Consider the following 20180-nt stretch of genomic DNA (forward strand, 5'->3'; position numbering starts at 1 on the left):
CCTGAGGTGCATGTTAGAATGCACATTCCTGGGCCCACCTAAAAAAACCTGTTGAATCCAATTGCTAGGGGCAGAGTCCAGGTCCCCTTTCGTGACTCTGACATACGCTGTGTGGCCGGCAGAATAATGACCTCCCAAAGGTGTCCATGACTTAATCCTGGAACTTGTGACTATTTACCTGACCTGGAAAAAGGGATCTTGCTGATGTGATTAAGTTAAGAATCTTGACACAGGGGATTATCTTGGATTATCTGGATGGACCCGATCGAATCACATGGGTCCTTAAAAGTGGAGAGCCACCCGTTGTCAGATGGATAAGTGACCATGACCATGAAGGGAGGGTCAGAGAGATGGAGCACTGCTGGCTTTGAAGGTGAGGGAGGGGCCATGGCCAAGGAGTGTAGGAAGCTTCTAGAAACTAAAATAGTCAAGCAAAGGTTCTCGCTTGTAGCCTCCAAGGTGTCAAGCTTAATTTTAGCCCAGGAAGACCCGTGTCAGATGCCTGACCTACAGAACTGTAGATGATAGATTTGTTTTGTTTTAAGCCACTAGAATTTGGTACAGCAGCAACAGAAAGCTGACATGTGGGAGCTGACAGAGGCCAGTCTGGCTGAGCCGTCTCAGGTCCAGAAGTTGGGAGCTTGCTTCCTGAATTGATTTGGCCACACTGGCCAGGTGGGACATCCGTACCTCAGCGTTCTCACTGGTCGAGCGTGCAGAATAACAACAGCTGCCTTAACTAGTTCTTGCAGCCTTTGAGAAGACAATATCTGAAAAGAAAATCCCCTTTTGTTTCAAAGTAAACAGTGCTTTCCCAATATTACCATCATATACTTGATAAGAGAGAAAAGGTATCAGGGAGGGAGATGGGATCATAGAGTCCATCTTCGCTGCTAGAAGATAAAAAAGCACAAGGCCAAGTCTCCTTAGAGGCATTTGTCCCGCAGACCCCAGTGGAGCAGACACACCGCCGCTGCTGTCATCTGGGTCCGTTGCATCCCCTGACGTGTGCTTTGGCACATCGTCTCTCTCAAGGGTACGTGACGCATGAAGAGAATGAATTAAATCAGCACATAGAGAAGGCGGCATCTGCAGGTGAACTTCTGGCTCCCACAGATTCCAGCAGCTTCCAGAAGTCTTTGAAGCATGTGGCCACAGCTGCCACTGTCTGACTGAGGACAACCCTGCGTGGTGGTGAGGAGCATGGCTCCGCAGTCACACAGATGTGGGCTCAGACCCCAGCTCTGGGACTTTGCACCTGGTACCTCCCTGCTCTGTGCCTCACCTTCCTCACCTGTAAAATAGGGGTATCAAAATGGCCCCCATATCATACTGTTGTTGTGAGAATTACATGAGTAATGTCTGGAAAGTGCGCAGGCGTGGTGGCTGGCAACAGGGACACAACACAAATGTCAGTTGCTCTGTGTTTCTTACTAGGCACCTGCTAAGTGACAGTTACCATTGTGTGTACCCCAAATGGGGCCCTGGTGGACCCAGAGAGAGAGAGACAGACTCAGTTCCAAATCCAGATCCGGTTTTCCTAACAGCACGGCTCTCCCCTCTCCAGGGGAGATAGGAGGACACCTCTGTGCCCTGAAGCCCTGGTCCCTCTGTGGAACCCGCACCCCCGAGAGCTGGACCGCCGCCTTACCTGGATCACCCCACCCCCTTCGCCGGCTTTCTCGGCCAAAAACGCCTCCGGCAGCTGCAGCATCTTCCCCAGCCAGTCCATCATCACCGTCTCCAGCTCGGTGCAGGCCGGGCTCGCGGCCTGCCGTGGGAAGGAGGAAGGGAATTAGCCACAGGCCGGCTGCCCTCAGCTTCCTGTCAGTTTGATAAAGGGGAGTGATAGACAGGAGTAGTCCGTCACTGCTGTCACTTACACGTTATCAATTTAACAGACGGTTTTAAATGCTTTCAGGAGGCCCATCATGGGTGGGAACTAAGGTGAATCTTGGAGCTGCAGGGAGAAGCGGTGGCGAAGCTGGGACCCTGGGACCCTGCTGGCAGCAGGCCCTCTCCTTCCACCCAGCAGCTCTGAGGCATCACTGGGCTGCTCTGGGCCAGCGTGGTGCTGAGGGCCTGGCCTGTGCGTGTCCTCGTCGCTACTGTGCTTGGGGTTGGAGGGAACCACACTGCCCAGACCCTGCACCTGCCACCCGCTGTGCAAGGGTTTGCACGTGGCAGTCAGTGGCCCGCAGACTGGGGTCCCTGGGATGTCACCCTCCTCCCCGACAGTTCTCTAAGGGCTGGTGTCGCAACAAAGGGTCATGTCATGCAGAATTTCAGGAGCAGAAGCAGGGTTTAACCTGTCACTCAACCCAGGTTAAAATCGTCCCCTCCCAGATGCTATGAGAATGCACATGTCAAACAGGTGCTCTGACCAACATCCCGGGGGAAAGGCTGGGGAGGACGGCGGGGGCCGCGGTGACGTCCTTGCTGCCTGGCCCGGGACCGTGCCCTTCTGTTAGCGACCTGTTTACTTGCAGAACGATCTAGAAAGCCAACTGGTTGGACCCTCGTCCACAGTCACAGTGAGTCTAAGGGGACTGGACCCAGCCAGGAGGTGGCCCCTGGGCAGCTGAATCCCCTGGGAGCCTTGGACAGGTCACTGGCCTTGCTTGTGAAGCTCTCGAGTGGTGCTCTCAGTACCTTCCTGCACACGGGCGGGCAGGTTGGCCTTGGCCCCGCCCGGGGATGGACTGAGCCGCCCCCTCTCCCCATGTGTTTGTCACAGTGCTGCTCAGGGCCTCCTGTCTCCCGTGTGTACCAGCTCCTGAAGCACCACCGGTTAGAACAAGAGAACTTTCTCCTGCTCGTCAGCCCCATCGGAGGGCCCTTCCCATCCCAGCTCAGCCCAGCTCCAGGCAGAGGAACCTGCACTCACTATGAGGGACCCAGGACTCGGCCGGCACAACAGCCTAGAGACAGTGCGACAGCCCTGCAAGGCCCCAGAGAAATGAGCCTGTCCTCCTGTCCTCGGAAAGAACAGGCACAACAGGAGATTCAAGGCAAATCACCCTGAAGGGACAGGTCGGCTTTGGACCAGCGGAGCTAGATGAGTTCTGCTGTGGTATCTAAGGAAACAAAACGACCTTCAGAAGAGGGTGTGCTCCGCAGAGACAAAGGAAGGTCATTGGGGTCACAGAGGCTGTGCCCATGCTGCTCCACCAGAGGAGAGGGTGGCCTTGGGGCACTTGACAGAGGAGCAGGTCAGAGGGCTGGGGGACCCTCCGACCCTTCCTGTTGGGCTGCAGCTGCTGACCCCACTCCTCCAGCAACTTGGGGAACATGGGGGGTGGCGAGTAGGCAGCTATGGGTTCCAGTGCTGGACACCGTGCATTCTTAAACTGACCTCCCCTTCCCACGCCTCAGGCCCTGATTCATTGGAGTCAATGCATGAGTCCATCAGCTCCGAGGCACAGGCAAGTGGACATTTGGACCCAACAGGCCAAGGGCAGACCCTCACCTTGAAGTCCCTGCGGGGCGAGCAGCCTGGGGGCCCTGACACAGTCAGCGACAGCTCTGTGTCCATGCTGTGCATCCGGGCAGCAGGTGGCCACCCTGTGGGGCTGTGCTGGGCGCAGAGAGCCACAGGGCTGGCCCCACCCGCCCTTGTGAGCAGGGCTCTTTCTAGCGTCTCATCCCCAGATGAGATGGGACTGGGCTGGTGGGTGGAGGCAGGCACTGGCCCCATTTCCAGAGCTGCCTGCTCTGCATTCCTCAGGGATGGGGCCTGTCCCTGCGAGCAGAGGGGACCGGATGTGGGCAGTGGCGTTTCTCAACTGCAGATCACCTGGAATGCCTCTGGGCACTTGGTGAAATGCAGATTTCCAGGCGTGGGCTGCAGAAACCCAGGGCAGATTTTAGTCCACACCCAGTGGCTCTGAGAAAGTGCAACTGTGCAGAATTGCCCTTTGGTTGATAACCTTCCAGAACCGTCTCTCTCTCTCTCTCTCCCTCTGTTTCACTTCCTTATGAGGCACTCCCTGCAGGGGATGAATCCTTCTCCCCTCTCACAGGGGCACGGCCACCTGATCACTCTCCCTCTGAAGACAGGCGCATGTCCCCAAGGCAGGACCCCCTGGGTCACCCTGTCACTTACCCAGGAGAAGCCAATGCAGCCGATGGCCCCAGACAGCATGTCGGCGAGCATGGCCGGGTACGAGCTGGCCGTGGGAAAGTAGGCGAAAAAGTGTGGGCTGTGCCAGTGAGTCACCTGCAAGGGAGACAGGTGGTCACTGGGGTACAAGGGGACCCCCACCAGCACAGGACCCAGGACCCGCAGTTTGCCACAGCAAGTGCGGTCTCTAAACGACACTGTGTTTGAAATTCTGGCTCGGTGTGCTTGTCAGGTACTGCTCATCTCTTTGTGTTAGAAACCTGGATTTCTACGTCCATAAAGGGAAATTACAAAAAGGCACTTGTTTTTGAGGTTTCTCCACCTGGCCTTACGGCCGCCTCCTCACTCCCTTGTACAGTCCCCTCCCTCCAGCCAAGCGTGGCCCTGTCACCCCTCAGGGGCCTCACCCCCTGTGCCCCAGCCCCGCCAGGCAGCCGTGCGGCCCCACCTGGCATGAGCAGGGGCGCACCCTCTCAGGGGGCGGGAGCCCAAAAGCCCTCTGGGGTGGGAAGGTCTCAGAGGTGAATCGGGCTGGCTGGGAAAACCTCGGTCTGGGAAGAAGACAGAGGGAGGAGAGAAAATGTGGGTGTGTGGCCCAGTTTTTGCTTCTTTAGTTTCTTGTCCATGACACGTCCGCCATGTGAGAACAGAGTAAATCCCTGAAGACACCCCCACCCCTCAGAGGAGGAGGGGAGATACCAGGCGTGGTCAGTCAGTCTCCACTCGGGTTACAAGCTCTTACTTGTCCAGCTGACACGATCCAGCAGCCTGTCCCCCCCGACCTCGGCATTCTTTCCCTGAGTACATCAGCTGCATGGGTGCTGGGAACACCCCTGGACAGCCAGTCTGACAGCCACTTGGATTTTCTGGGTGACCTCAGGCCTTTAAGAGCATGTCTCTGAGCACCCACATCCTCTCAGGTAAAACAAAGTGTGCACCCAGTGTGTCCCCCCGTGTCACCTTCGCCAGGCCTGTCTTAGACTCCCCCAACCTGTGGGGGTGCTCTGCCAGCATTAGTCACTTCAAGTCTGGGCCACAAGCAAACACTGAATACATTGGTTATTAACTGCACTGTGAGACGTGGCAAGGAGTCCCCACAGTGTGAAGGTAGCCGACTGGGGGTGCTCCCAGAATCGGGAGAGCTCAGCAGGGTTTACGGTCATGGGGACTTAAGACAGGGTCCCACTGCAACTCGGCCACCCCACGTCTTCAGGGTGGGGACAGGGAAGGCCCCTGGGAGGACTAAGTGATTCAGCCTATTGAGGGGTGTGGAGGCTCAGGAGAGGGCGGAGCAGGGCAGGCTGTGGGGCTGTGAAGGGCTGGGGAATGGTCTGGGGAGGGGGGACCCTCAGCACAGATGGAGCTTGGCGGGCTGAGGCAGAGGAGGCTGGGGGTGGGCAGAGGGGCCGTGAGGAACAGCAGGCTCAGTGGCCAGGCCCACAATATTTTAGGGGTCTGGGAAACATTTTAGTTTCTATTAAAAATCAAAAGGAAAAAGTAAACATTCAGGTCAAAGAAAAAAGTTCACTCCTTAATGTCAATACACTTATCTGTACGGCAACGTACTCATACAGCATAATTTTCCATATTCCTGTGGGGGGAGGGGCCCGCGGGGGCGGCGGTGTGGCCTGGGCCTTCCGGCCCCTTCAGACACTGGAGGCCTCTCTCTACCTGTTCTGACACCTGGGAAGGGACCCGAGTGATTCTTGACTGGAGACACAAGCATCTTTGCTTTCACTCTCAACTAATCCTCAGCCCTGGAGATGGACGACCCGACACTCGCCCTCCAGTTGGAGCCCAGAGAGCTTTCCTGCTCCCTCTGCAGTCACACAGCAGCACCTGGTAGGGCTGGGATTCCCACCCAGGGGCCCTGTCCCCAGCCCGCGCATGCACCACAGCTCTGCACAGTGACAGCCCCCATCTAACCGAGTGGAAAGAATTCCATAGTCTCCCGTACCCCCCGTTTTGGAGGACATGTTTGTGTCCCCCATATTCCTGTGTTGAAGCCCCAACCCCAAATGCAATGGTGTTAGGGAATGGGGCCTTTGAGAGGGTGATTAGGGTCTGATTAGATCATGAGGGTGGGGCCCCCACAGGGAGGAACGTCCACATGAGGAGGCTGCCATCTGCAAGCCAGGAGCTGGATCTGGGGGTACACTGACCTGGGACCCCAGCCTCAGAGCCCCAGAAGCAAATGACTGCTGTCTGAGCTGCCCAGCGGTGACCTTTTGTACGGCAGCTGGAGCCGACCAGGACCCCACGTGCCTGACATTTAACTGCACCTCCCCCTGGAGGGACTGGAAGCAGAGGGCTTAGCGTGTTTGCACAACCTCTCCGCGAGAACAGCTTCTCTGTGAGAACCAGACCCTGCGCTTGGCTCAGAGCACAAATGTCAGGGAAAGTCTCCTGGGAGGAGGAAGTGAGACCAGAGGACTGGATCCTGAGCTCCTGAGCAGTGACGTCCAGGGCTGGGGTCCCACCGCGTCCCATGGTCACGGGTCTAGGTCTTGCCGCCCGGTCTGAAAACAAGGGGAAGGCATGGAGACCATTCCTGCCACACTGAAGCTCCAGGTTTTCCCCGACAGAGAAATCTTGGGGAAATAGCCACACGGCGTTTCTTTGATCATAAACTGTCCGCCCCTCTGAGATGCTCTCGGGGGGACGGCTGGCCCTGGTCCTGTCTACCACTGCCTGTGGCCCCACTGAGCACCACACGCCAAGCTTAGCCTCTGCGCCGAACTGGTCCACATTGCTCATTCTCAAATAAAACAAATCAAATATTGGGTTGTTGGAGAAATCATGACGTATTTTTTCTATGTTTTTCGTTGCAAAAATGTGTCATGGCTTTTCCGACAACCCAATATTTTTTCCACAATGCACCTTACCTCCTGCCAAATACGAAATGGTAGGGGTATGCTTCATTTTGAGCGATGGGCTTACTTGAAACCAACCGCCAAGGGCTTTCCTCCTCCAACACCATGACCATCTCCCTACACTGGGGTCTCAGGGCAGGGGACTGACCTGGGGGGCTGCGGGGAGAGCTCACTCACTGCCCATGGAACACACAGACCTGCGTTGCAATTCTGGCTCCATCACTTAGTAGCTGTGTGACTTTAGGCTAATCACCTAACCTCTCTGGGCCTCAGTTGCCCCAGCTGTACAATGGAAATGGTAAGGGCTTCTGTCCAATGGGATGGTGGTGCGGAGTAGGTGGGACAGTACACGTGAGTCACCTGACCCCCAGCAGTAACACTAGTCCTCTTGTTTCCGACCTTGATACCCTTACCCCTGGCATGATTATCTTCTCGATGTCACGCATGATGTCCTCGTACTTGTCTGGTTCCTGGGGGGCAGAGGTGGGGATCAGGGGGCGCAGGTAGCCGGGTTCCACATCGGGGTACACCTGGCGTCCTTCAATACCGTCTATGTAGTCAGCTATGTAGTCCACCATCTCTTTCCCTCTCCTTCTGAACTCACTTGTGTTCATGGTGACTGGGCTTTGTCAGAGGTGAGAGCTGCACCGAGAGAGAAAAGAAATCAACGGGTGACACAAGCCTCCAAACTGCAGTGGGGGGCGTCCAAGCAAGTCGACTGCTAAGGCCACCTGGGAGGTACCCCAAATACCCCGAGGAACACCAGAGCCCAAGTCAGGAGTGCCTTGGTGTAGAAATTACCCCTTGTCATTCGCAGAATGTGAAAGAATTCATGAGACTCTAAAAAGTGAGAAAAAGGAAAGGTTCATTCAACGGCAGTGAGGGAGGGAGGGTGAACGGCCACAAAAGCGCCCCAAGTATTGACTTTGGAATCATAACACAAAGGAAGTTTAGCAGTAGGCGATTTTGCATATAGGGAATCTGTGGATAATAAGAATTGACTATATTTTCAAAACAGGAAACTTGAACACCACAAAGAAAAGTATCCACCTAGAATCCGATGACTCAAAATTCTGGCACATTCTCTCAGGACGTTCCCTGTATTTGTAAGAATTGACTGTACGCTAAGCAAGGGATGCATTTCTGAATTCCTGCCGTAGTTCCCAGCTTTATAATTCAAGATTGGCATTCCCATGGGGGACAATTCTACATCCACTATAAACAGCGTAGGTGACAATCTTGAAGTCATATTACCAGAACTTGTTCCATTGTTTCCCATTGTCTGTGCTGGGTTTTTGTTTTGTTTTCACAATTTTTATGAGGTTAAAGGCGTTTAAGAGAGATTATTCACCGAAAACTTGTTAAACCCAACAAGACAGATTTTTTAAAAAGACTACTGCAATCGGGAAGAGAGACTGAATTTAAGCCCCAGTATAACAGGGGCAAGTGGGGGTTGAGAGCCAATGGGTAGGGTAAGAGGGAAGATGGAAACTCACTCAAAGCAACTTGTCAGGGGTCTACGGTGGAGGACGGGCTCCACTGGATATCCAGGTAGAGGCATCCTGGATAAATGGCTTAGCAGGAGTCTCTGATAAAACTGGGCTCAGCATAACAAAGTGGGGACCTAGTCGGTAAGAGGCCTCCAGGAAGCCTGATTAAAGAGCATCTTTGTCCGAGGTGAACCAGTTTGAAGGTGCTTTTCCTTTCCTCAGCATTCTGTCCAGTGATCTGTGTTCAGAGTGCTCTCTGCTACACGAACAGTGTAGCTGACATTGAGGGGACAGTTTTAGGTTCTTTAAACCTGGTTATTATAACAGCTCCCCATGGCAATGCTATCAGGTACATTGTTTATCTGGTGAGTGCAGGAGTGACAGCAGTTAGGATATAAGATTCTGAATTACAGCCACAAGGAATGATAAAATTACAGCAGGAGAAAAACCAAGGTGTGTGTCTGACGTTCCATGGCATCTTTGTATGTCATAAGTTCAGGGCCATGAAAGGTCCTGGTTCTCATTCAAAGTGCCAGGCCTCGTTTCCAAAGCATCTTAGCGCAAAGCCACACAGCTTGGAATGTGTGGCTTCTGCTTTATAATCCCCTGGGCCTGCAGGATTTGAAATCAAGTTTTCACTTGGAGTGGCTCTGATAATTTCAAATGTTGCACCTAGAATGAAACTTGGTTTCTCTGTCAAGTTGAAGTATTTCACATTGACATGGTTCAAATGCAACCCAAGCCGGATCCAGTGGCAGGTCTTCCTGCTCGCTCGTTTTCTTCCACGCGGCAGTTAGGAGCGCATTCTGACAAATCCTTGTCTATGGCATGATTGCTCAGAATCGCATGGTGTTCCACAATTGAAATGTGCTGTATTCACAATGTGCATTGGTGAACATTTGGGTCATTTCCGGTTTTCACCCTAATGGCGGACACTTCAGGATCAAGAACCAGTGGCTCTGACTCAATGTACATTAGCTGCACACCCTGAAGGAAATTGTTATTGTGGTCCATGTCAACCAAAACCAAAAATCAGGATAACCGTACTACCTCAGATAACTTTTTTGTGATAATTAGATAAGTACATGGGGACAGCCTAGAACAGATGCACAAAATAAGCATTCAATAAGCTAGTGATTAGCTTTTCTATAAAACACAGATGTGCAAACATATATTTAAATTTTTTTATTTTTTTAAAGATTTTTATTGGGGAATTGGGGGGATGGGAACAGTGCTGGGGAATTGGGGGAAGGGGAACAGACAAATTGCTGTCATTTTGTTCTTCAGTCTAGTTGTGGAGGACGTTGCTTCACTGGTCCAAGTTGGCACCATCATTGCGCTCTTCCCGGGCGAGGCAGATCAGTCGCCGGCTTCTGGACGGCCGCTCACAGCGGCTGCTGGCCGCTCACGCTGGCTGCTGGCTACACACGGTAGCCCATGGCAACCCACTGCCGCAGGGGCTGCAGCCTACGCTGTTGCCGGCGACTCATGGCAGCCCAGCTCCAGGTTGAGCTGTAGTTCAGCATCTTAGCTGTGGAGGGCAGTGTCACTGGCCCTCATATGTGGGATCTGAACCGGGGCCTCTGGCGTCCCAAGCCAGTTCTTAACCATCATGCCACTCGGCCGGCCCTTATATTTAAATTTTGGCACACTTTGTTTTGCATTTAAAATTTGTAAAAGGAAAAGCATATCTTAGAATTTCTTATAGAGATATGCATTTTTTAGCATTCTTAAATTATATGGCCAAATTTGTCCTTGGAATTTTTTTTTTTTAACCAAAGTGCTCCCTCACAGGGAGTGAATAAAAATTCTCCTTTTGCCATAAAATCACCAACACTGGATTTGAGCTCTCATTTCAGACTTTGCAAGTCTGACAGGCATTAACGATTTCATTTTACTTTTACTAATGAGGTTCAATGGCTTTCCCACGTTTGTCATTTGCAGTGCTTTTTGCATGAACTGCTTGTTTGCTGCACTCTTCCACTATTTTTATTTAATTACAAAAGCTCTAATATGTTCACCCTTATGCCTCATAGATTTTGCAGACAATTTCTTCATTTTTGTTCGACCTAATTTTGACTATAATTTTACTCTGACCTATAAAAATGTCAATGTTTATGTAGTCAAATCTCATGACCTTTCTCCTTACAACTCACACGGTATGGGTGACTATTAAAAATGCCTTTTAAAGTAAATATTTGAGCAACCTCTCTGCCCCACTGAGGGGCAGCACACGCAATGCACAGTGAAGACTAAAGGCGAGGGGCTGTGCAAAGTTAAGGAAGGTGTGTGGGTTCTGGGAGCATCCGCTGCTGCTTCCTCATGGGGACGGAAGAGCACAGATGGCCAAAACAGGATGTCTCAGGGAAAAACAGACAGACACACACCAAGTTACTCCCAAGAGAAACAGACCCTGTCAAATTGTAAGATAGAACCTGGTTACTATTTTCAAATCGTTCTGTCGCTTCTTTGTTGCTTATTTCCTACAAAGACCTTCTTAGAAGGCTTTTGGTGCAAAGCCACAGAGAATCCTGTGCTCGTCTTGTAGCTGTCTGATTTTTCGTGCTCCCAAGCTGGGCAAATATTGACTGGAAGATGGAGCTGTGATAGAGGTTGTGGCTGATACCTTTCCAGGCCCTTGAAAGAGCTTCTGTTGACATAATCCGGTGGTGGTGCCGGCCGGCAGCTGCGCTCCCCGGCATTTTACGGTCAGCCCCGTCCACACGGCATGGGACGGTGAGTCCATCTCAGGCTGGGCATCTAGCTCAACGTCTCCTCCATCAGTGACGGGCACAGCACAGCCCCAGCCCCAAGTGCTTAGGGAGGTTTGTGTGCCCTCACACCTCCTAACTGACGGGGTTGCTTGGTTTTGGGAATTTACGATTCCTCTGATAGCCTCTGCTGACTGTGGGCTTTCCCAGCTGAGCAGGGTCCTCAGCTCCTCATTTTTGTTTTTTGAGCACCAACCGCAGACCCTGGATCACCGTAAGGACAGAATGTTTCCTGAATGAGGGAGGAATGAGTGGAGGAATGAATGGAAAATATTTTGGTCCTCTGAACCTTTTACTGCTCAAATATGTTATATTACACCCCACTCTCCGCCTTTAAGACAGCCAGAACTACCAGCCCATCACGTGTCGGCCACAAAGAAGCCACAGGAGACCATCATGGCCCAGAATTCAGGGCAGAGTTATGGCCCACCTCCACCCAGGCCTCTCATGTCCAGTTCGTGCCCAGCCTCTGGCCCTCCAGGCCCAGTACTGACTCAGCTTCCCCAGACTAGGCTCTTGGCTTTCAACTTGAACTTGGATTTCCCTCTCCTTGGGCCCCAGAAGTCTCTGAGGTCGGAGTTGGAAACGCTCCCCTTCCTGGACCACTAGAGTCTAACTCCTGCCACAGTGATTGGCCAAAGCCCAACCAGGCCCTCAATGTTTCATTGCTAGTGGGGGTGGCGTTGAGCGCCTGCGGGACCTCGATGCAGAGCTTTTGTGGTGACACGCACCCGAGACGCACAGGACCAGCCAAGTCCACCGTCTGAGTGTCTGGGGAGTCAGCCCCTCTGGGGAGGCTGAGGCCACAGAACTGCTGAGTCTGTCCGTGCACTCGGCCATGGTCTTGCTCCAAACTTGGGGCCCTGCAGGCTGCGCTCAGCTTTTCCTGGCTTTCATTTTCCATCTTGATAAAAAAGAAAGTGTTTACGTTCTTTTTTACACTATTCCAGGAAAAATGAACCATAATTCATGACTCAAAAAACACATGTGCTTCTGGGACTGGGAGGTTTTGTCTCTCTTTTTTCCCCTGGAGCACAGAAGTATCCGTCCAGCACAGAACTAATTTGGCTGCTTTTCCCCTGAATCAACTGGTTTCTTGACGAGTATTTTTTCTGTGCATACAGGAGCATAAATAAACCCAGCAGGACTCAAGCTTCAAACAAAGACCATAAGGAAGTTTCTAGCAAGATGTTTCTAATGGTAAGAACAACTGTTCCCTTGCCTCAAAACACTTACGACTCCAGCTGATGTCAAGTTATTTAGAGCTTCATAGGATTTAACTTAGCATATGTGTCAGAGACTGTGAAGCAATGGACGCTCACAAGCCCACGAGAGGCCTGGTGGCCGCGCCCAAAGGGCCACAGGCCCCTATCCCAGCCACCATGTCGCTGCCGCCCATCTCCAAGCTTTCTGCAGCCCCCTGTCAGCCTCTGTGAAAATGAGCGTGTACGACGTGCCTTCTGCAAAGTCACACAAGTCACTGGGATTATGTGTTAAGAGCCTGACACTGCGGTGGTGTCCAGTTACACGTTTTCATCGCTACAGGGGAAATGGCGCAGGGGTGGGGGGACGGGGAGGGGCTCTGTGGGGACTACTTCCTGCTCAACTTTTCTTTCTGTAAACCCAAAACTGCTCTAAGCAAGTCTATTGATTTCTTAAGTAAAAATAAATTTACGAGGCTGAGCAAAGGCACCTCATGCTGTGATTTTTAGAGAACTGGCTCCTTCCGCTCCTTGCATGAAACACGCTTTCACTCACATTTCTCTTCCATGGCTCTCAGGTCCATCTGTTCACACAGTGGAAATCCTGCTGTTTTGCTCCTGGGGCTGCTACCAAGCTGGTTGGTAGCGAAGCTGAAGCAGAAACCGTGCTTCCCGCCAAGCCCTCTGTCCCTCAGGCCAAAGTGCCCAAATGGGGCCCCCAGCAATGAAGCCAGCACCCCACACCGCACACGCGCACACCCCACCACGTTCTTCCATGCATGCAATTACTTTTGGTAAATTGGGCGTTCTTGTTGAAATAGGGATCCTCTCACAGGTTGAGAAAAGGGTTAACACTTAAATGAAGTTACATGAGCCGAGTACTATGGCAAGCTGTGCCTGTGTGTCCTTATTTCGTCTTCGTGATGACGTTGTCAGGACCTTCATCACTGCCTTCAACAGGTGAGAAGGCTGAGGCACAGAGAGACTGAGCAGCCCGGCCAAGCATGCACGACTGGTTCACACGGTCAGGGACGCCGCGGGACCCCACGCCCCGACCGCTGCTCAGCACCTCCTGGCTGCACTGGACTCAAGCACAGGTGTAGGGTGTGCCCGGCAGCTTTGGCCAGGGCACGGGCTGATAAACCCAGCAAAAAGCAGGACTAAACCTCAAGATTAGAAACTCAGAAAACTGGTTTCTCCCTGAGCTTCCAGTAATGATTTCCTGGAAGACCACACTGGGCATGGCAGCGCCCCTGTCTACACCATGTTCCTTACAAACCAGAAGACAAGGGGCCTGCGGCAGCTCTTGGCTGGTGGCGTGCCTGCGGCGGAGCGAGCTGACCTGTAGCAGCCTCTTTCTTCAACCTGCCAAATGGCCACAGTACTAAGCGCCACGCAGAATCCTAAACAGGACACAGCCCCATTTCCATGGTTGGTGCTCCCAGCATGGAAATGCTTTCTGCACACTCCGTGCCATGCCAGCATCTCAGTGGAGTTTGCTGTCCAGAAGAGAGAATAGCACAGGCCTGAGCAGATGCACAGGGGCTCCTACCCAGTCAGTGTTGGACGCCCAGGGCCCTTCTCTTAGCGGCCACTGGGGGTACAAAGAACAGCAGCCCTGGTTCTGAGCAAGCGGGCCTGAGCCCGGGCTGTCAGCTGCCGTCGTGGCCTCTCTGAGCCTCGGTTTACTCCTTTGTCAAGTTATTTAGAGCTTCATAGGACTTAACTTAGCATGTGTGTCAGAGACTGAAGCAATGGACGCTCACGGCAGAGGGCCGTGCTGCGGCAGAGGGCACCCTGCACGGTCATGCTGGCTGCCTGTGTCCGGCGTTCGTCGTTACTGATGTTAAGAGGAAAGGCGGAGCCTCTTCTCACGAGCCATCAAGTCGTCTGGCACTGACAGGACACCAGGGTCACGTGACAGAGACAGGCACAGATGAGGCTTCAGGGGAAAAGCCTGGCTCCTTGGACGGCCAAGGAAGGGGGCTTGTGCCACTGCCTGTTACCCACTCCCCACTTAACACACAAGCCCCATCTAAGCACTTTCCTGGCTGATAGTTCTCTATGGAGAGGAGCCATTAAGCAATTATGTCATGATTTTCGATTGTACTCCCATGGGAAAATACGACTCTTTCCACTCACTTCCCTGGAACCGTATTGTGACGTATTGTAAAGCGGTTGAAACATTCATAGCGTTAAGCAATTTCAAAAGAAAAAAAAAAGTCAGCAACATGAAACTTGTTGATATTATTCCAATTCCCTCCTGATTTCAGACAATTCAAATAGTTGTCATCAGGATAGGCACATTACTTGGTACCCTTTTCCCACGTACGGCTCCCACATGCCTAATTACAATATGCATAATTACATTACATGCCTAATTACAACATGCGGGATGACATTAACACAGTGCTCACATTTATCCTTATGAAAACTGCCGATCCCAGATGTCTCAGTGTTGTTGGGGGACCTCCCACCTCCCATTTGGTTTGTCGGCTGGTGACTGTTGTGGATGGCGGCACTGTCATGAGGAAAACGGCCGTGCCACGCCATCAGGGTGTACGCTGCTTTGTTTCCCTATTAAATTTGTCTCTCAAACGTATTACCTCCCCAATGAAATGATGAGGGGTGCATTTTTCAGTTTTTTTGCATGTTGCCAAATTTCTTTCCACAAAATGTAGAATGATATAAAATGTCACCCACCATCGGGCATGAATACCCCATCTCTGCTAGCTTTTATCATTCACTCATACTTTCAATTTAAACTAATTAAATTTAAAAAATTAATTACATTTAAAATCGTTCGCATTTTATCATTTTCTTTCCTGTTTGCTAGTCTGAAAAGTATACGTAATAACCACCCAGTAATTTTAACTTTAACTTCCCTCCCTTTTCCATTTTGGTGTTATTCCAGAAGAAATTTTTCTTCCATGGAAAGACTCCTCCTCTGCGTCTTCCCCCGTTTTCTCCTCAATTCTTTCCCCCCTTTCCCATATTGTCTTGAAGTCACATTAATAGTTCACAAAAGGTCACAACCATCTGCCTTTTCTATAGACTTGAGTCTATTAAATTACGTTCTAGCTGGCTGCTTCTTTTCATCACCGCTGCAACATCTGTGGCTGTGTCTGATTTACCGCCTGTTATGACACGACGCTGGGAACCCAGTCACTATGGTTCGGCACACTCTTCAGGGAGCCTCCGTTATTCACAGATCGGTGCAGTGGGAACTCCTGGCTCCTCGAGTCACTGTAGACTTTCCACTGTCCCCTGGGCACCGGTGCTGGCCTGTCACCAGCGTGGCCGAGAAGCCTGCATTTGCCCGCTCCCCACCCCAAGTCAAAGCCTGAGAGCACATTGTCCCTGTTGTCACAGCCTATGACCCAACAAACCAAACGAATCCGTATGTCCCAGCCTCCTGCTCGGCTGTGTAGGACTCATCTCACTTCATGTTCTCAGCAACCCTGCCAGGCGAGTTATTACTGCGGCTCCCAAGGTTCAGAGGGGCTGGTGCCGGACCACACAGCCGGTCATAGAGGGGTGAGTGTGGGCATTTGGGATTGTGCTGCCGCCCCCTCCCCACGCCACACACACACCTGGGGCCCAGCGTCCATGCACACCGCGCTGTCTGCTGCCTCTGCACTCACGTGGCCGGCGCGCTCCGGCCTGGGCTGGGGGGACCACCGCCCGCCGCCGGTGTGCTCTGGGTCCTGCACCTTACCACAGGCAGAGGAGGCGCCCTGGGGGAGCACTGAGCCCCAGCGGGGCTGATCCCCATGGAAACAGAAACAGGCTGAGGCTGACCAAGTCCTGCTGCCCCCTACCCCCTTCCAAAGGGACACATGCTGAGTAGCTACAGCCCTGAGTGGCACACAGGGCACCAACATTGGCGCTTTACCGCTCGGCTCTTCGTCTTCACAACAGCTCTGCGAAGAGCAACGCGACCCCATTCTAGAAATGAGGCGACAGGCCCAGGGAGGCAGGTGTCTTTGTAAGCCCACACAGCTCACAGTGGTTCCACAAAAGGCTCTGTCAAGTCTCAGACCAGAAGGCTTCCCGCTGGCCGGGGCCCCAGAGTCCACCGCTTACAGGAAACCCCGGCCTCCACGGAGAACACAGTGGGGTGTGAGCCTGTCCTCGGAGGCCGTGTCCAATCCACGGTCCCCACGTGCCCTGAGCACCCTCCCCCAGGGATGCCCACGAGCACCCCAGAAACCTCAGCGCCACCCTTCTAAAGTGCCGCTGGGATCTCATTTTCTTACAGCCTTCCCCACACCCCACACCAGACTCCCATGGACTGTCCAAGAGGCGAGGGTGCAACCTGCAGAAAGTCGTCTTGAAGACAGGAAAGCATATGTAAATGCCCTGCCGGCTATTTCTTTGAATCTGTGGAGGTGTGAAGGGGATTTGTCTTATTTTTGTTATTTTAATCAACCTGGCTCTGTGCTGAGAGAGGGGAAGGAAACAGGCTGCCATGAGGGGCACAATTTTGTCTCTTTCAGAAACATGCAGACACTCCCTATCTTGCTCAGGTCCTAACTGTCCCAGGACGTCGGGGACCTCACGGGCCACCCCCAAGCAGAAAGAGGGCGGCTTCTATGCTGCAATTCTCACCTTTGCTTTCAGCTCCATTAGGAGGAAAACGCTGATGTGAAAGAGCAGTCAGCTGCAAGGAGCGTTTAAGAGAGAGACAGGATTAAGGAAACAGGCAGGCCAGCTGCTCGCATGTCCCCTGGAGACGGGAGAACGCAAGACATCCCGCACAAGGACCACGCAGCAGCGTCTGCAAGCCCCTCCTGCTCCACGACCTGCCGTTTACTTGCTTATTAGCAGTGTGCTCCATCGTGCCCACCTGCCGGGCCGGCCCTGTACACTGAGGCTGCCCTGGCCGGCTTCCCTCCACAGCTGAGGGCAGCAGGGCGGGTCTGCCTGGTGCAGTCTTCTCCTTCCACCCATCTCCTGGCCCTGTGGGCTCCAGACACACCGTGAGCCATCTGGAAAATAATTCCCACTCTTACTTCGTAAGTCTTATCAAGGCTCAGAGAACCGGGACGAAAAACCATCACAAGTTTCTGACTCTTCCTGACTTGTTCCTCCGAGATGACACACAAAAAGCAGGCGACTCAGCTAGTCCCCTGTTTCCTCACCAAGTTCCCAGAGCATCCCCACCTGCGCTCAGCTGGATGCCAAGTCCCTGCGTGGAAACCAACCCAGCCCGAAGCAACAGGCGAACCTCCCTGCAGTCCCCAAGCCCAGGGTCACAGCCTCCAGGAGCTGGCTCTCCAGGCGGGTCCCCAGGCTATGAGGACAAAGAGCGTACTCACCAGCAGCCAGGAGTTGCTTGTTCTCTGTCCTCCCTCTCTCTCCTCTCCTCGGTGACAGTTAAAAGGCACAGAGGATGCAACTGCCATTTATGTAGACGGTGTCCGCCTCCCCAAAGCCAATCAGAGCCAGGGGCTTGCTCTGCTTGTTTGCCTGCAGCATCGCCCCCTGCAGTCGTCTCGTGCTCTAGCCACCCCCGCCCAGGACCTGAGGGCTGGAAAGGGCAGAGCAGGACCTAGGGGACAGCAGAGCCTGCTGGGGCTGTGGGTCAAGAGGCCAAGGGAAAGGTATCCTGTGTTCCCAGACCCCTGTGTGGGACCCAGAACTCAGCCAGTTCTCTTGAGCAACCTCTGAGCAACCCAGGCTTCCTGGCTGTGTTCCAGGGCGGTGAAGAGCAAGCGAGTCTGGACCTGCGACGCATGGAGCTCTGGCTCTGCGATAGCACTGGGCCCCGGGCTGGCAGCTCCCCACCTCCTCTCCTGGCACTGCTGGGACCCCCATGCCAGGAGGGACAGAGGCTCCGTGTGCCAAGTTCCTTAAGCTCCTCACTCTAAGTCAGAGAGAGAAGCAGAGGCCGGTGAGGATTTGAACCCAGGTTCATCTGATTCAGCACCCTGTTCTTTTACCCCCGAAGCTACCAGCTCTCAAGGCACAAACTTCTTCCAGCTGCGATGTGGGCTCCCACCCTCCTCCCCCACCTGGGTGGGCTGATCAGCTCAGGCGGACGTGGCTCCTGTCTCTGCTAAGGGGAGCACAGAGCCTGTGGGCCTGGAAAGGGGACCTAGGTGAGCCCACTCAGACCAGGACAGGCAGGTGGGCTCCTCTGCTCCTTCTACACATGTACATGTACATACCACACACACACACGTGTGTGTGTGTGCATGCACATGCACATGCTCACCACAGTGCACACATCACACACGTATGCACACACATGTAGTCCCCCCACACGTGCGTGCATGCACGTGCACATGCTCACCACAGTGCACACATCACACACGTATGCACACACATGTAGTCCCACACACACGTGTGTGCATGCATGTGCACATGCTCACCCACAGTGCACACATCACACACACATGTATGCACATACACATAGTCCACACACACACAGACACACACACACACACACACTCAGGGCCTGTGTCGGGAGCTAGGATCTCTTCCTAGAAGGCCACGCACCTGGGTTTAATTAAGCAGCGTCTCCTCACAGAACGTGTGTCTCATGTGGTGGAGGGCCAGGGAAGATGGCCTCCAGGACAGGGCTGCTTCTTCGCAGGTGGGCTGGCTGTCCAGGGACCAGACTCATGCATTGCCTCGCCAGGAGGGAGCTGGGCGTGGACATCAGAGCAACAAGGCAATTAGGCCCCACGAGTGTGTGCGTGTGGGGGGAACAGGGGGCCATGTGTGCAGGGCTCCAGGAGAGGGCCTGGGGCCATTGCACCGCTGTGGGGAAGCCCCTCCCAGCACACAGCTCAGCCCAGCGCCTGCCCTTGGTAAGCCCTGGCTGATACATGGAGGCCACATGGGCGGGGGGTGCAGGTGTGGTGCCGGGCTGACACCCAGCACTGACCTCTGGACAAGGGGCTGTGAGAAAAGCATGAACCCTCCCATCTCACAAAGAGTCACTGTAATAACATCTGGAATTTATGAAGGTTCGATTATTGGTAGCTTCACATCATTCAATCCCTCACAAGTACGTTACAAGGAAGATATTCTCATCATCACCATTTTACAGATGAGGAGATCGAGGCACAGAGAGGTTAGGACATTTGCCCAAGGTCACACAGCTAACATGTGACTGAGCGGGCGTCACCCACACTCCTCACCAGCAGGCCAGCCTGCCCTCCTGCTGGGTGTGTCCAGGTCTGCTTGTGGGGTCTCACTGCAGGGTGGCAGGCAGATCACGAAAGAATACACAGGGAGAGAAGCCCACTGTGCCCGGCGCTGCTGCCGGTGTGGAGGGCACAGCTCCGAGCGGGGGCTGCAGGCAGCGGGGCCTGGCCTGGGCTCACAGGGAAAGGCCAGCCACGGGGGTCCAGAGGCAGAGCGCCAGCATGGGTGTGCGCGCGTCACTCCAGCTTCGCTCAGAAGGGCAGCCGGGGGTTGGAGTGCGCAAGAGCAGGAGAAAGCAGACAGTTCGGATTCACATGCAGCAGGAAGGAAACAGGCGTCGGGCTCCAAAGTCCGGGCGTGAAGCTGCCTCCGCACCCGTGAAGGCGCCTATGGCCAGCTGCTGTGCCGCCCTCCGTGCTGATGACAAGAGAGGACTCCCGTGAGGGACAGGCCAGCAGGGCTGATGTTAGCAAAATCTCATCGAAGATGTGCAAGGCCTGTGAAGAAACTAAAGGCTCATGGGAAGACGCCGAAGACCTACATACACAGAAATAATGCCCGTT

The 20180-nt window shown here is 53.5% G+C and overlaps 1 protein-coding gene across 2 annotated transcripts in view; it reads right to left on the bottom strand.

The window, feature by feature from the left end:
- DDC (dopa decarboxylase) overlaps window positions 1-20146 on the bottom strand; it is a 49466-nt gene extending 29320 nt beyond the window's left edge. The window contains exons 1-6 of one of the 2 annotated variants that reach the window (XM_019653014.1): window positions 19611-20146; window positions 18964-19112; window positions 17781-18328; window positions 7410-7638; window positions 4106-4219; window positions 1652-1771 (exon numbers count right to left, since the gene is read on the bottom strand). In XM_019653014.1, the coding sequence (XP_019508559.1) occupies window positions 1652-1771; window positions 4106-4219; window positions 7410-7610 (435 nt within the window). In that variant the 5' untranslated portion in view covers window positions 7611-7638; window positions 17781-18328; window positions 18964-19112; window positions 19611-20146. Of the gene's footprint in view, window positions 1-1651; window positions 1772-4105; window positions 4220-7409; window positions 7639-17780; window positions 18329-18963; window positions 19179-19610 lie in introns of those variants that run through there. The other variant, XM_019653015.1, reaches the window with a different exon arrangement.
- Between the last annotated feature and the right edge of the window lie 34 nt (window positions 20147-20180).

The sequence above is a fragment of the Hipposideros armiger genome, unplaced genomic scaffold (assembly GCF_001890085.2).
Source record: "Hipposideros armiger isolate ML-2016 unplaced genomic scaffold, ASM189008v1 scaffold_191, whole genome shotgun sequence".
Classification (NCBI taxonomy): domain Eukaryota; kingdom Metazoa; phylum Chordata; class Mammalia; order Chiroptera; family Hipposideridae; genus Hipposideros; species Hipposideros armiger.